The following is a 14464-nucleotide window of genomic DNA, read 5'->3' as shown; positions in this document are numbered from 1 at the left end:
GAAATAGTAGTCAGTCATCCAGTGGCAAAAGGAAATGACAAATAAAGTGTCCTTATTTGTAGAGCAGAGTGGGTGGCAGGGGATGGGGGTGCTAGTCAACATTGCTCACAGCTTTATTTATTTATACAACCCAGAAAAATGTTATGAGTGTTACACATTTTGCCACAAAAGCACTATAATACTTAACTCATTCAAAAGCAAAACATACTGTAATGTGTCTTGAATATTGTTAAAAAACACAAGATTTTGCTGTGAAAACCTAGCAGCAAATGCTACATGTGGCCAATGAAAATACACATTTTGCAATGGAAACCCAATATTTATCACAAAATGTCAATATTCATAAAATAAAAACTCAACCATATGGCTTTCCTTCCTCCCTGAACACAACACATCTTGGCACAAACATACAGTATTTTGCCAATGAAACCACAGATGTTAGTTATCATTACAACAATAATATTAAAACCAAGAAAATTACTTTTCGTCATAAAATTGCTCACCAAAACATTACAAAATTTCCTAAAAGTATCACATTTACCACAGGGAGGCTGTGTTTATTGATGTCCTAAACCAGTGGTTCTCAAATTGGGGTACACGTACCCCTGGGAGTACATGAAGGTATGCCAAGGAGTAGGTGAGATTTTTCTTAAAATATTTTAAAAATAGCAACAATTCAAAAATGCTTTATAAATATATTTATTGAATAAGACTTCAACAAAATATGAATGTAAGTTCATAAACGGTGAAAAAAAAATACAACACTGCAATATTCAGTGTTGACAGCTGGATTTTTTGTGGACATGTTCCATGCATATTGATGTTAAAGATTTATTTTTTTGTGAAGAAATGTTTAGAATTAAGTTCATGAATCCAGATGTCTCTATTACAATCCCCAAGAGGGCACTTTAAGTTGATGATTACTTCTATGTGTAGAAATCTTTATTTATAATTGAATCATTTGTTTATTTTTCAACAAGTTTTTAGTTGTTTTGTATTTTTTTTTCCAAATAGTTCAAGAAAAAAACACTACAAATGAGCAATATTTTGCACTGTTGTACAATTTAATAAATCAGAAAATGATGACATAGTGCTGTATTTTACTTCTTTATCTCTTTGTTTCAACCAAAAATGATTTGCTCTGATTAGGGGGTATTTGAATAAAAAAAAAATGTTCACAGCGGGTACATCACAGAAAAAAGGGTGAGAACCACTGGTCTATACAATAAAAAGTGTTGTGTTCCTTCCTCACCTCCTCTGCCGGATTGATGTCGACGCCCTTGTTGAGTTGCTCTTGCAGCAGTATCACCATGGCGTTGTTGCCCGGCACACGGTAGATGCCAGTGTACTCCAGACCCATCTCCTCCACCAGGCCGCAGCAGATCTCCACAATCAACGGGATGAACTGGGAGAAAAGCGCATGTCGGGGGCGCCGTTATTTACCAGATCACAAAATAAGCGGCATCACATTCGGGAGGCTAACCTTGTTTTTGACTCCCGGCTGGCACTCCTCCAGCCGAACGCCAAACGCTTTAGGGCCGGCCTTCTTGGTCTTTTTCATGATGTTGATTCCCCACGGAGACTTGGGTGGGCTGCTTTCGTCTAGGGACACATTGATCTACTTAAAAATGAGCACCAATGGCTTTCTAGTTACTTTTAAAAGCACAAATTTGATTTGTTTTCATGCATCCATGCCATCAAACATATTTATTAAGTTAAAATTCAAACATTTGCTGTTTATTCCAATTTAACTTTAAATACTCTACATATTTACACACACGCACGCACACACACCAACTACAAATAATTACTTCATTACTTTACATTTGAAAAAGGTGGAGGAGTGATGTACACAACCATAAGAATTACATAATTATTAATAATCATTAAAAAAAGAGTGGAGTGTATGGGCTCCCTACTTCTATTTAACGTATATTCTTAATTAATTTGAAACATTTTTTATTATCTAGATCCATTCATCCATCCATTTTCTACCGCTTATGCCCTCTTGGGGTCGCGGGGGGCGCTGGCGCCTATCTCAGCTAAAATCGGGCGGAAGGCGGTGTACACCTTGGACAAGTCGCCACCTCATCGCAGGGCCAACACAGATAGACAGACAACATTCACACTCACATTCCTATGTGTCAAAATCAACGCCTGCGGGCCAAGTCAGGCCCGTGAATTAATTATCAATGGCCCAAAGGGATGATATTTGATTAGTATTGTAACCGGCTCGCAGGCCACATTACTCCATCAGTGTTGGCGCTAGGAATTTTCAAAATGGGGTCCCAAGGACCCCATCAAGGCCTAAAAATGGGGTCCCACAGTAAATTTTTGGGGTCCCACTTTTTGTAAGCGTTTTGAAAACAAATGATAAATGTATGCATTATCCTGTTATATCTCACATTCTATATTGTGTTTTGGAAAAAGGTTGTCATAAACGTTAATTCATAAAAAAAAGAAAACATCTGAAGTTGTCTTTAATTTTTATTTTAATGCCATGATTTTTACAACCCGCGTGTACACAGATTTTCCTCCATGCAGCTCCTAAACAAAAATGAGTTTCCCACCCCTGATCTAGATGTGTTAGCTTTCGCATCGTTAGCAATGGACTATTATGACATTCTAAGCCTATACAATACCAATATTGGATACCTGTTTATAACGTAGCGTCTTTTTGTCAATTGAGTTTCAATGTCTGTTGTGAGAAAGTTCACTACGTGAGTCCAGTAGCACCACATGCAGTGGAACCTCGATTTACGAACCCCTATATTTGCGAAATTTTTGGTGTACAAACTTTTACTCCAGGCCACATATGCCTGTGCGTGAGAACCATATCTCTGATTACGAACACTTGATTCATACATTAATTCTGTCTCACTCTGGCAGCCATTTTGTGCTTGCTTGTATTAAAGAGATCGAGGAAGCTAGCTTTGCACCAAAGCAGGTTTTTAATTGTGATGAGAACAGACCATTCTGGAAAAATATACCTGTTGTTCAGCAACACCTCTTCCGAGAGCACACTCACACAGCCCCTCTCTTCTCATGAGAAGCAGCTCACAAGAGAAACTTTGCCAATGTTAAATGTACTGTAAGAAGTTTTTAATTATTTTCAAATGTTTATTATTGTAGCAATATGGTTGTTAAAGGCCTACTGAAATGAGATTTTCTTATTTAAACGGGGATAGCAGAGAGAGAAGCCGAGGAGCCAAGCTCACAGCTGCCTTTTTGACAGCTACTCCAAAAAAATGCTGGTTGACGTAGAGAAACATGTTCGCTTGACCACTCTGTGTTAAAGCTTAACAACAAACAAGGAAACACCGGCTTTGTCTCAGTGCTAGAGGCAGCTGCAATACACCGCTTTCCACCAACAGCATTCTTATGTATAGTCTCCATTATTAATTGAACAAATTCCAAAAGATTCAGCAACACAGATGTCCAAATTACTGTGTAATTATGCAATGAAAAGAGACGACTTTTAGCCATAAGTGGTGCTGAGATAATATGTCCCCTTCAACCAGTAAAGTCACTAACACACGTCATCATACGCGTCATCATTCCGCGACGTTTTCAACAAGAAACTCAGCGGGAAATTTAAAATTGCAATTTAGTAAACTGAACCAGCCGTATTGGCATGTGTTGCAATGTTAATATTTCATCATTGATATATAAACTATCAGACTGCGTGGTCGGTAGTAGTGGGTTTCAGTAGGCCTTTAAGGTTAAGGATTTCTGTGATATCTGATCGTTTGTGAGAGTACCAAAGGGATTTCTGTTTGTGCCCATGTTGGCAGAACAGCGCATACAGCACAGTTGAGCTTGTCGTTGTTGTTGTTTTGGCTTGTTATTAAAGAGATAGTTGATTTATAACCTTGTTGTTATGTTTGTTTGATATACAGTACTGTATAGCACTTTATATTCTGTTTAAGTGTACAAACCTTCACTAAAATATGGACTTATTTCATGGCAGTGACTCATTTTTCATATTTACATTGTTTGTTATGAGGAAATTTGCTTCACTACACAAACTTTGCAATTTACAAAACATTTCAAAGAACCAAGTAAGTTTTTAAATCCAGGTTCCACTCTATGCAGATATACGATACTGACCTTTGCCGTCTGGTTTGGGCGAGCGCGGCATCCCCACAGCGTTCTCCGTCTTGGCGAGCAGGAAGGGAGGCTTCATGCGGGCCATCCTGGGTGAAGCATCTGGCTTACTTCCTGTAGGGCTGCGGCGCAGGACGAGGAAACGTCAGGTCAAAAGGTGTGTGCGTTAAAAATAGCAAACAGGTCAGGTGACCCACCTCTGTTTCCTATAGTCGTTTAGCTTCTTGTTGATGAGCGCCTGCCTAGAATGTCCAAACTCCTGCAAAAAAAAAAGAAGTCTTCTTTAAAGGGGAGGTAAGTAACATGGCGGACAAGCTGTATAAATTAGCATTCAGCTACTTTAAACACATTTCAGGCATGACTCCTGACCTCACTGTCGGTCTTGCTGTTCTCCCGGATGACCCTGATCCAGTCCAGCATGTCCTCGCGGTTCTCCGCCTGCAGCAGGTACTCGCAGTAGTCCTGCGTGGTGAGCCGCAGGGCGTGCTTGCGCTTGGTCTCGCTGTAGGCGATGTCCACCAGGCATCCCCGGATGCTGATGGGTTGCTCGTCCTCGGCGCCGCCCCCCACGTTGACGCCGCTGAGCACCGCTTCCCGCTTGTTCTTGTAGAGGAAGAGCGAATGGGAGCGCAGTACCGAGAAGAAGAGCTTCCACGGCCGCATGCCGCTGCCCACCTTCTGTGGCGGAGAGAGAAGGAGTCAGGCTTTATTCGCTGCCAGTGGCTTCATTAAAGCTTCTCTGCGTTGGTGGCCTCCGCCCACCTTGCCCTTCTCCGTGAGGATCTGTTTGTAGTGCAGCCACCCTTGTCGTCGCGTGTCGTACTTGATGTTCCCCAGCTCCGACGTGGAGTGTCGTTTAGACCGCCTCTCCTCTTCCGTCCCCAAGCTGTCCAGAGACTGAAAGAAAAAATTGTCATGCCTTTTTTTTTGTTACTTCATTAAATCTACTTTAGAATCATTAAACAAAACAGACATAAGCATATTTTAAGAATGTCATTTTGAAATGAAGTTCAAAGAATGTCCAGCAGAGGGCACACTTGCTCAATTTCTTAAATGTTCATTTATCCACACTGTATTTTCAATAAAAATATTTTTGTGTTCAGATTTTTGTGTGTCTGAAACGGTTTATTGGATTTACATTCATTTGTATGTGAAAAACAATTTCTGCTTTCATGCTATTTATTGTCTGTCTATTTGTGATGGATGGATGGATGGTTTTATTTGACCCTTTGGAGCCTCTGAGGTACCGTGATGTACCTCTGATGTACCTTTGCAGATGTACCCTCTGCAAATATCTGTACATCTGCAAACTAAAACTAAAAAAATAACACAAATCAACACAGTTTAAGTACAAACCCTGTTTCCATTTGAGTTGGGAAATTGTGTGGGATGTAAATATAAACGGAATGCTATGATTTGCAAATCATTTTCAACTCATATTCAGTTGAATATGCTACAAAGACAACATATTTGATGTTCAAACTGATAAACACTTTTTTTTTGCAAATAATCATTAACTTTAGAATTTGATACCAGCAACACGTGACAAAGAAGTTGGGAAAGGTGGCAATAAATACTGATGAAGTTGAAGAATTCTCATCAAACACTTATTTGGAAAAGGTGGGTGCCATGATTGGGTATAAAAGCAGCTTCCGTGAAATGGTCAGTCATTCACAAAAAAGGATTGGGAAAAGGGCACCACTTTGTAAACAAATGCGTGAGCTAATTGTCAAACCATTTAAAAACAACATTTCTCAACGGGCTATTGCAAGGAATTTAGGAATTTCACCATCAATGGTCCGTAATACCATCAAAAGGTTCAGAGAATCTGGAGAAATCACTGCACGTAAGCGATGATATTACGAATCTTTGATCACTCAGGCGGTACTGCATCAAAAAACGACATCAGTGTGTAAAGGATATCACCACACTGGTTCAGGAACACTTCAGAAAACCACTGTCAGTAACTACAGTTTGTCGCTACATCTGTAGGTGCAAGTTAAAACGCTATTTTGCAAAGCCCAAGCCATTTATCAACGAGACCCAGAAACGCCACCGGCTTCGCTGGGCCCGAGCTCAGCTAAGATGGACTGATGCAAAGTGGAAAAGTGTTCTGTGGTCTGACGAGTCCACATTTCAAATTGTCTTTTGGAAACGGTGAATGTCGTGTCCTCCAAACTAAAGAGGAAAAGAACCATCAGGACTGTTCTAGGTGCAAAGTTGAAAAGCCAGCATCTGTGATGGTATGGGGGTGTACTAGTGGCCAAGGCATGGGTAACTTACACATCTGTGAAGGCACCATTAATGCAGAAAGGTAAATACAGCTTTTGGAACAACATATGTTGCCATCTAAGCAACGTTATCATGGACGCCCTTGCTTATTTCAGCAAGACAATGCCAAGTCACTTGTTACAACAATGTGGCTTCATAGTAAAAGAGTGCAGGTACCCAACTGGCTTGCCTGTAGTCCAGACCTGTCTCCCATTGAGAATGTGTGGCGCATTATGAAGCCTAAAATACCACAACGGAGACCCCGGACTGTTGAACAACTTAAGCTGTACATAAAACAAGAATGGGAAAGAATTCCACCTGAAAAGCTTAAAAAATGTCTCTCTTCAGTTCCCAAAGGTTTATTGAGTTTTGTTAAAAGAAAAGGTGATGTAACACAGTGGTGAACATGCCCTTTCCCAACTACTTTGGCACGTGTTGCAGCCATGAAATTCTAAGTTAATTATTATTTGCAAAAAAAAAAGTTTATGAGTTTGAACATCAAATATCTTGTCTTTGTAGTGCGTTCAACTGAATATGGGTTGAAAAGCATTTGCAAATCGTTGTATTCCGTTTATATTTACATCTAACACAATTACCCAACTCATATGGAAACAGGGTTTGTATAACAACAATGGTAATTACAATAAAACAGTTATTTCCATTCTAACTAGGTGTCTCACCATGTAACTGTTTCACTTTCGATACGATGCTGATATTGGGGTATTGGCCGATGATGATATTGGTCAGCTACAATATCAGGACAAATCGTACATACTTGTATTATTTTGAAGGTGGAATGTTAGTAAAGGCTTGGTCAAACTAATAGACTCAAACAGAGAACAATGTTGGGTATAAAAAGCACTAATCTAGTTATTATTAATCATTTTGAATGGAATTATGCTGTCTTTAGGTTGAAGAGGAGTACATATTTTTTATTTTATTTGGCCGCAGCTTATGGCCACACATATTCATGAAGTCTAGCTCATGACGCAGTAAGATGAATGATGTGGACACCTTTGTTACTGGGGACTTTCTAATACGCCTCAGCCTTGGAAACGTATCTGTGAGTAATATGCAACCATAATTATTTCATACCTGTTTACATTGACGAATGTGTTGTATCAGACTGTAATATTGTTTCATGAGGGACACATATTACGTATCTAGCTTGTCTGCTATTGAGTGCTTAGGTGTTGTGTAGCTGCGAGCTCCTAGTAGCCTATCTTGTTTACCTTTGGTAAATGAGTGGACTAAAAAAGAAGAAAATACCGAAATTGTGTGCTATATGGAGGACATTTAGATGTTAATTGGCTGTCCAGATTTGCACAAGTAAACACTTTACAGGTCTGCTTGTATTAAAATACTTATATCAAAAATTTTAAATGCAAAAAGCCCGTATTGTCTCATATTTGGACCGGACCGATATATCATATTGCAATATCGGCTCGATATCTTACAACCACTATTACAAACAATAATAGTAATAATTTGCAGCCTGTGAACATTCAGGAACGTTTTTTTGTACATAATAAAGTGATTGTTAAATATAAAAATCAACAGAACCATGTAAAAAACAACTTTATCCTAGGATAATACATTTTGTTTTGTTTTGGTAACTGTATTTAATATTCATTATTCTAACTCACCCCATCTGTGAAGAAGCTCTTGACTCTCTTTGGTAGCCTCCTGTGGAGAAAACAAGACGTCAGGTTAGCATCCTCTACATGTGACCAGGCTTTGGACCAATCAGAGAATAGCTTTGTACTCACGAGAAGACTCGTCCCTCCTCCCGGAAGGTGTTGAGCCCCTCGTCGCAGGACTTGGATCGCTCGGAGGTGATGGCTAGAAGATAGGAGGAACGGCGACCGGATTTAATAGCGCCTGCTCAGCGACAGGATGAATGAGTGGAGATGTTGGGTAAGGGGAAAAAAAGAAGGAAAAGAAAGAATGGAAGAGAAAGAGAGAGAAAGAATGTTGATGCGATGATGCCAATCACGTCGGTGTTGGATTGATGGAGGGAGGGCGGGCGAGTGAGCGACGAAGCTTTAGGAAGTTGGTGGAGGAAGTTTGGGAGTGGTGGTGAGGTGAGGGGATGAGCTGAGGTGTTGTATCCGCCTTCATGCACAGTTTGAAAAAAAAAAAAAAAACTCTTGCAAAACCACTAAACTGCCTCATTACTAAGAAAATTAACGATTCCGACAAACAAAATGTTTTGCAGGAACTAGTCAACAGTAATCATAGTGAAACATCCATGCATTATTGTGGTTAAAGCTCATATTGGGGGCTGTTTCTAATATTGTGCTTATCTTAATTGTTTAAATATTAGAAACAAACCTTGGGTACAATTCTAATGCAAACCACATCCAGAATAAATGATGAAAAAGACAAACTGTCAATCAATATTAAACCACGCAAGTGTGGCTCACTGTTACAAGATGCTGACTAATACCTGGGTGAAAAAAAGCTTCCCAAAGGAATAATAACCTCACAGTGTCCGTCCAAATTGAGCACTTAGCTTTTCTACAACAAGCAGGAAACAATCAAGTACTATGTAAGGCTTAGTCACACAAGAAAACATTGTACTAATTCCACTAAATTTTGGGCTCAATGGCGAAAGTCTTTGATGTGGTGTAAAGCGGATTAGGGGCCACTTCAAAATCAGGGACATGTGCGTCCCTAGGAAATAAAATGTAAATATACAGGATAAAATTAACACATTTTCTTTTATCAAGGAAAGTGTCCTGATCATGCGTCTGATTGCATATTTATTAAATACATTTTAAAATATTAATTTAAACCACCCTGAACACTGGAAAAATAACATTAATTGTCTGATCTTGAGTCCTTAAATAAAAAAAACCTAATGTTTTGATAATGAAATTCCTATCGAAATGTTATATTTTGTATACATTTGTGTGTTTGCTTGTACCAACTATACTTTTAAGTGTATTTTTAACAATTACACCAAAAATTTAGTTACATTTCACACTTAAGTCAAGTCTCTGGGTTTTCACTGAGTCATGTTACCCACAGTGAAAAATGTATATTTCACAAGTCACATGGTCCACAGGAAGTGTCGTCATTCAGATGCTCAGCAGGACATGGGAAGACCGAAGTATATTCTTTGATTGATTTTGATTGAAACTTTTATTAGTAGATTGCACAGTACAGTACATATTCCGTACAATTGGCCACTAAATGGTAACACTCGAATAAGTTTTTCAACTTGTTTAAGTCGGGGTCCACGTAAATCAATTCATGGTAACTTAATTATTAATCACCTAAGGGGTTTTTAACATTTTTGACCTCAGGGGCCAACTTTTCCAATACAGTCAAGCCCGGGCCTAACTCAAATATTACCACTGTATTAGTAATTTTACTCCTGATTTGAATTGTATCCAATAATTATATCTAACCTACTTAGTTTACAACTTGCCAAATGATATGAAATCACGTGTTAACCACGGATATTATTATCAAGGCTTGAGTCAGGTTGATTACAAAAATAAATAAATTAAAAATTATTTATATAGCACTTAATCACACGTGTTTTAAAAGGCTGCTAATACTAATCAAATATAAATAAATGGTAAATGGGTTGTACTTGTATAGTGCTTTTCTACCTTCAAGGTACTCAAAGCGCTTTGACACTACTTCCACATTTACCCATTCACACACACATTCACACACTGATGGAGGGAGCTGCCATGCAAGGCGCCAACCAGCACCCATCAGGAGCAAGGGTGAAGTGTCTTGCTCAGGACACAACTGACATGACGAGGTTGGTTCTAGGTGGGATTTGAACCAGTGACCCTCGGGTTGCGCACGGCCACTCTCCCATATACTGCATAAGAAAGGACTCATGAAAATGCTGAAAAATTAAATTACGCAGTGTTAAAATAAATATGTTCAAACTAAATTACTTATAATAATATGTATGTTTCTTAAATAAACTGTCAATAAAATTTAAGTCAAATGGAAATACATCTTCACCACTTTAGTCATAATTTTTGTGCTTAAGAAACTATGACTTTACTTTTATACTGTCATTACTGCCACAAGTGGTGGACAAGTGTATTACAACTGAGTATCACTGCGACCCATACTGACGAAAGTTGAGAAACAGATATTTTTATGCGGCCCTTTGGGGGCGCTCCTGTCCTAACACTGGTCCCACAGCACAGTTGTCTTATCTAAATCATTCCTTTAATGTTACTTGTTTTTTTTAATATATATTTTTGCTCAATCACTGCAATGTGCTTAGCGTCTACATACTATATGCATAAAAGGTATATATTTCATGTATTCGCTAATTCTATTCTAACAACGCAGTCTAAAAAAAATTAAAAAATGTCTGAGATGAACTGATACACATGCAATTTGATTAGTTTTATCAGATTAAGAGCTGAAAAAAGACAGAAATCCAAGTTTACTACAAGCAAATGGTCCCGATTCGGTACAATGATCCTTATAACTTCCTGCAGAGGTTCTTTAAATATCCCACATGCTTTGTTCACGTGCTTTCCATTGCAGCATGCAGCAGGTGGAGAAGAAGGTGGGCGGCGGGGAGGAGGAAAGACGGGGTAGGGTGCAAACTCACTGCAGTCATGTGAGAAGAGCCTAGTGGCGGGGAAGGTGAAGGTAGGGGAAGCAGGGCTGGAGACCGCGGCGGGCGCTGAACTCATGCCACTGGAGACCACGGAGGACGCCGGCACGTGGCGGGCGCGCAAGTCAGCACCGGGGCTGGTGGGCTCATCTGTTGGGAGTTTGGGGAGGGATTGAAGACGGGAGCGCAGGAGGCCCAGGAAAGAGAGGAGAGGAGGAGGAAGACGAGTTAGGTGTTAGCAGGGAGAGGAGCAAATGTGTAAGAGGAGGTAAGAGGAAGGGGTTTTATTCATTTATTGTTTTTGAATGATGAGAAATCAGTTGGACGTCTTTTTTGCTGCGTCATTGAATGCAACATGCAACCATGCTGGAGTGTGAGGCTTGTGCAAGCTCATCCCAGTATTCCATGTTGTCAATGACCTGATATTTGATCACCCTAATGTCTTTTAGAGCTGCATGATGCAGTTCCAATGTATGTTTTAATACTTGGTAACTACCAGCAGAGGGCGCCATTATTCAGACCCAACCAGTTTTCTTCAGGCTTTCATAAAGAAAAAAAAAATAGTATTCATAGTATTGCCTTGCCTAGGACACGAACAAGACTTTCTTGAAAAGCACATTCATGGTAAACATTGCAATATTGTACACACAGCATGAACTAGTGGAAAAGGAATAAAGTGAGGTTGCCCAGGCTGGTAAAGTTCGCGTCTCATTACAGTAAGTAGATAGTGGATGGAGTGTAAATCACGCAAAATAAAATAAACTACCTGAAAACCATCAAATCTAATCTGATTGGTTCAATTGAGACTCCTACAAAAAAGCACCATAATGCAACGTTGAATTAAAAAAAAATCTAAACGCTAAATGTGTCTTGTAAGTGCGACCACATCGGAAGGGAACCATGTGTATATTGGCAGTGTTTCGATATCCTAGTACTGACCGACGTTCAATATTACAATTTCATCTGGACAGTGATCACTGAGCTATGTGACTATTTCATAGAAAATACAGATATAATGTAGTGTCTATCAATTGATTACATACATTTCTTTGACAGTTAGTATCAAACTATCATGCTGCCCTGTGCAAGAACACACACACACACACACACACACACACACACACACACACACACACACACACACACACACACACACACACACACACACACACACACACACACACACACACACACACACACACACACACACACACACACACACACACACGCACACACGCACGCACACACACACCTTCTAATGCGTCACGGCTTCACAAACATTTGTGCTAAACAGAACTCTTAACATCACTCGTAACACCAGGGTGGTTATAATAACATGTAAACAAAGTTTTAGCTACAGCAGGGGCGTCCAGACTATGGCTTAAGGGCCATTTGCGGCCCGCTGCTTGTTTTTATTGGCTCGCGACCCTTTATAATAAAAAAAAAACAAAAAAACATCCCGAATAAGAACATTACACCAAAAACCCTAGAATATGCAATGTTGGGAGAAATAGCGCGTGAATGCAGAAATGTGAAAGCCGTACATAAGTGCTAATGATGGCATGCTAACAGTTATTACCGTATTTTTGGGACTATAAGTCGCAGTTTTTTTCATAGTTTGGCCCGGGGTGCGACATATACTCCGGAGATACTTATGTGTGAAATAATTAACATGTTACCGTAAAATATCAAATAATGTTATTTATCTCATTCGCGGAAGAGACGAAGAAAATGTCAGCAATCATCACACACACATCAGCAATCGTCACTAATAAGAATTCGGCGGGGGAGGGTCATGGCAGAAGTGCATTGTGGGTCATGGAATGCTAACTGCTATATGCTACTGCCGTAGCTATCAAAATGGATCATTTCATCGTTGGCGGTTACTTATAAGTTACAATGCTAGCAGTTAACATGTGTCAAGTACCAAGGTATATGGGGAATTGGCTGAAGACTTTAGCATGCTAACGTTAGTATTGCTACCAGAGGCTGAGCCAATCAGTTACCACGATTTTGAACAAAACAGTCTTATTGCTTTAATCTTGTCAAGTGGCCAATACTACCGTCATATTGGTATTTTTAGTTAATTGAGCCACGGTGGCAGAGGGGTTAGTGCGTCTGCCTCACAATACGAAGGTCCTGCAGTCCTGGATTCAAATCCAGGCTCGGGATCTTTCTGTGTGGAGTTTGCATGTCCTTCCCGTGAATGCGTGGGTTCCCTCCGGGTACTCCGGCTTCCTCCCACTTCCAAAGACATGCACCTGGGGATAGGTTGATTGGCAACACTAAAAATTGGCCCTAGTGTGTGAATGTGAGTGTGAATGTTGTTTGTCTATCTGTGTTGGCCCTGCGATGAGGTGGCGACTTGTCCAGGGTGTACCCCGCCTTCCGCCCGATTGTAGCTGAGATAGGCGCCAGCGCCCCCCGCGGCCCCAAAAGGGAATAAGCGGTAGAAAATGGATGGATGGATGGATGAGCCATTTTTTGCTTGAAAAAGCTTTTTTTTAATTTTATTTTATTTTGTTCCTGATAACACAAAACTAAGATTTGGATGTTATGTTCAAGTACTTTAGCATATATTGATTAACCTACATTGTATGGTTTTAGTATTATCTACCGCTTTTCAATCAATCAATCAATCAATGTTTACTCACAATCTATGAAACGAAACTACAGGATGACAAATAGAACCTCCACAGAATTTCGATTTAAAAAATGTAACAAAAGTGGCCGCCCAAGCCTTTATTTTTTATTTATGTGGCCCTTGCTGGAAACAGTTTGGACAACCTTGATATATAGATTATTATTCACATTTAGCCTTGTAGAAGTAGCTGTTGTAGCTTGCATACACGCGCTACATCACCATGGTGACACACAATCATGTGAGTGCCTGCATGGACAAGATATCTTTTTAATAGATTTCAATGACAATCACAAGTGTCGTGAAACTCAATTCTCCACAATTTTTACACAACCAAGAAAAAAAGGTGTCGCGGCAAAATACACCTCATTAGTAATGGGCCCTCCTTCATTCCAGACTAAAGCACTTTGCTAAACTGTCGCGGGTAGGCGTGTCTGCAGGTTGGATAGGAGACTCCGAATAAGAGAAACCTGCATAACTTACCCAAGTGCATAAAGAACAACACTTAAGCGCAAATGGGACAATATGGCCAACACAGTATACACATTTTTCGCACACGGTTCTCAATGCCATTCTCACGACACACACAGCGGAAAAAACATTTCAGATACGGCCCGGCTGTTAACGAGGGCGGCACCAGAAATAGCCAAGCTGCGGCTTTAAACAAGGTTGTCATTAGGAGGAAAGCAAGCTTTGATTCACGCATCCATCCATCTATCCATCTCAGCTCGGACACAGACGCTTGCCTGGTCCACGTTGTCTCCCAGTGGACATAAACACAGGTGGATTTGGGACTTTGGGTAACCCTAACCCTAACATTACCATACTTACATGCCACG

General features: G+C 40.0%; 1 protein-coding gene across 9 annotated transcripts in view; it reads right to left on the bottom strand.

The window, feature by feature from the left end:
* arhgap23a (Rho GTPase activating protein 23a) overlaps nt 1-14464 on the bottom strand; it is a 158098-nt gene that overhangs the window by 22656 nt on the left and 120978 nt on the right. For 5 of the 9 annotated variants that reach the window (XM_061905464.1, XM_061905462.1, XM_061905456.1 and 2 more), the window contains 9 exons: nt 10979-11134; nt 8148-8259; nt 8025-8064; nt 4870-5004; nt 4477-4785; nt 4305-4366; nt 4111-4229; nt 1484-1602; nt 1253-1405 (listed from right to left, as the gene is read on the bottom strand). In XM_061905464.1, coding sequence (XP_061761448.1) covers nt 1253-1405; nt 1484-1602; nt 4111-4229; nt 4305-4366; nt 4477-4785; nt 4870-5004; nt 8025-8064; nt 8148-8259; nt 10979-11134 — 1205 coding nt within the window. The remainder of the gene's footprint in view (nt 1-1252; nt 1406-1483; nt 1603-4110; nt 4230-4304; nt 4367-4476; nt 4786-4869; nt 5005-8024; nt 8065-8147; nt 8260-10978; nt 11135-14464) is intronic. The other 4 variants (XM_061905457.1, XM_061905459.1, XM_061905461.1 and 1 more) reach the window with 4 other exon arrangements.

This window comes from Nerophis ophidion, linkage group LG07 (genome assembly GCF_033978795.1).
Source record: "Nerophis ophidion isolate RoL-2023_Sa linkage group LG07, RoL_Noph_v1.0, whole genome shotgun sequence".
NCBI lineage: Eukaryota > Metazoa > Chordata > Actinopteri > Syngnathiformes > Syngnathidae > Nerophis > Nerophis ophidion.
This window is presented reverse-complemented; position numbering and strand designations above follow the sequence as displayed.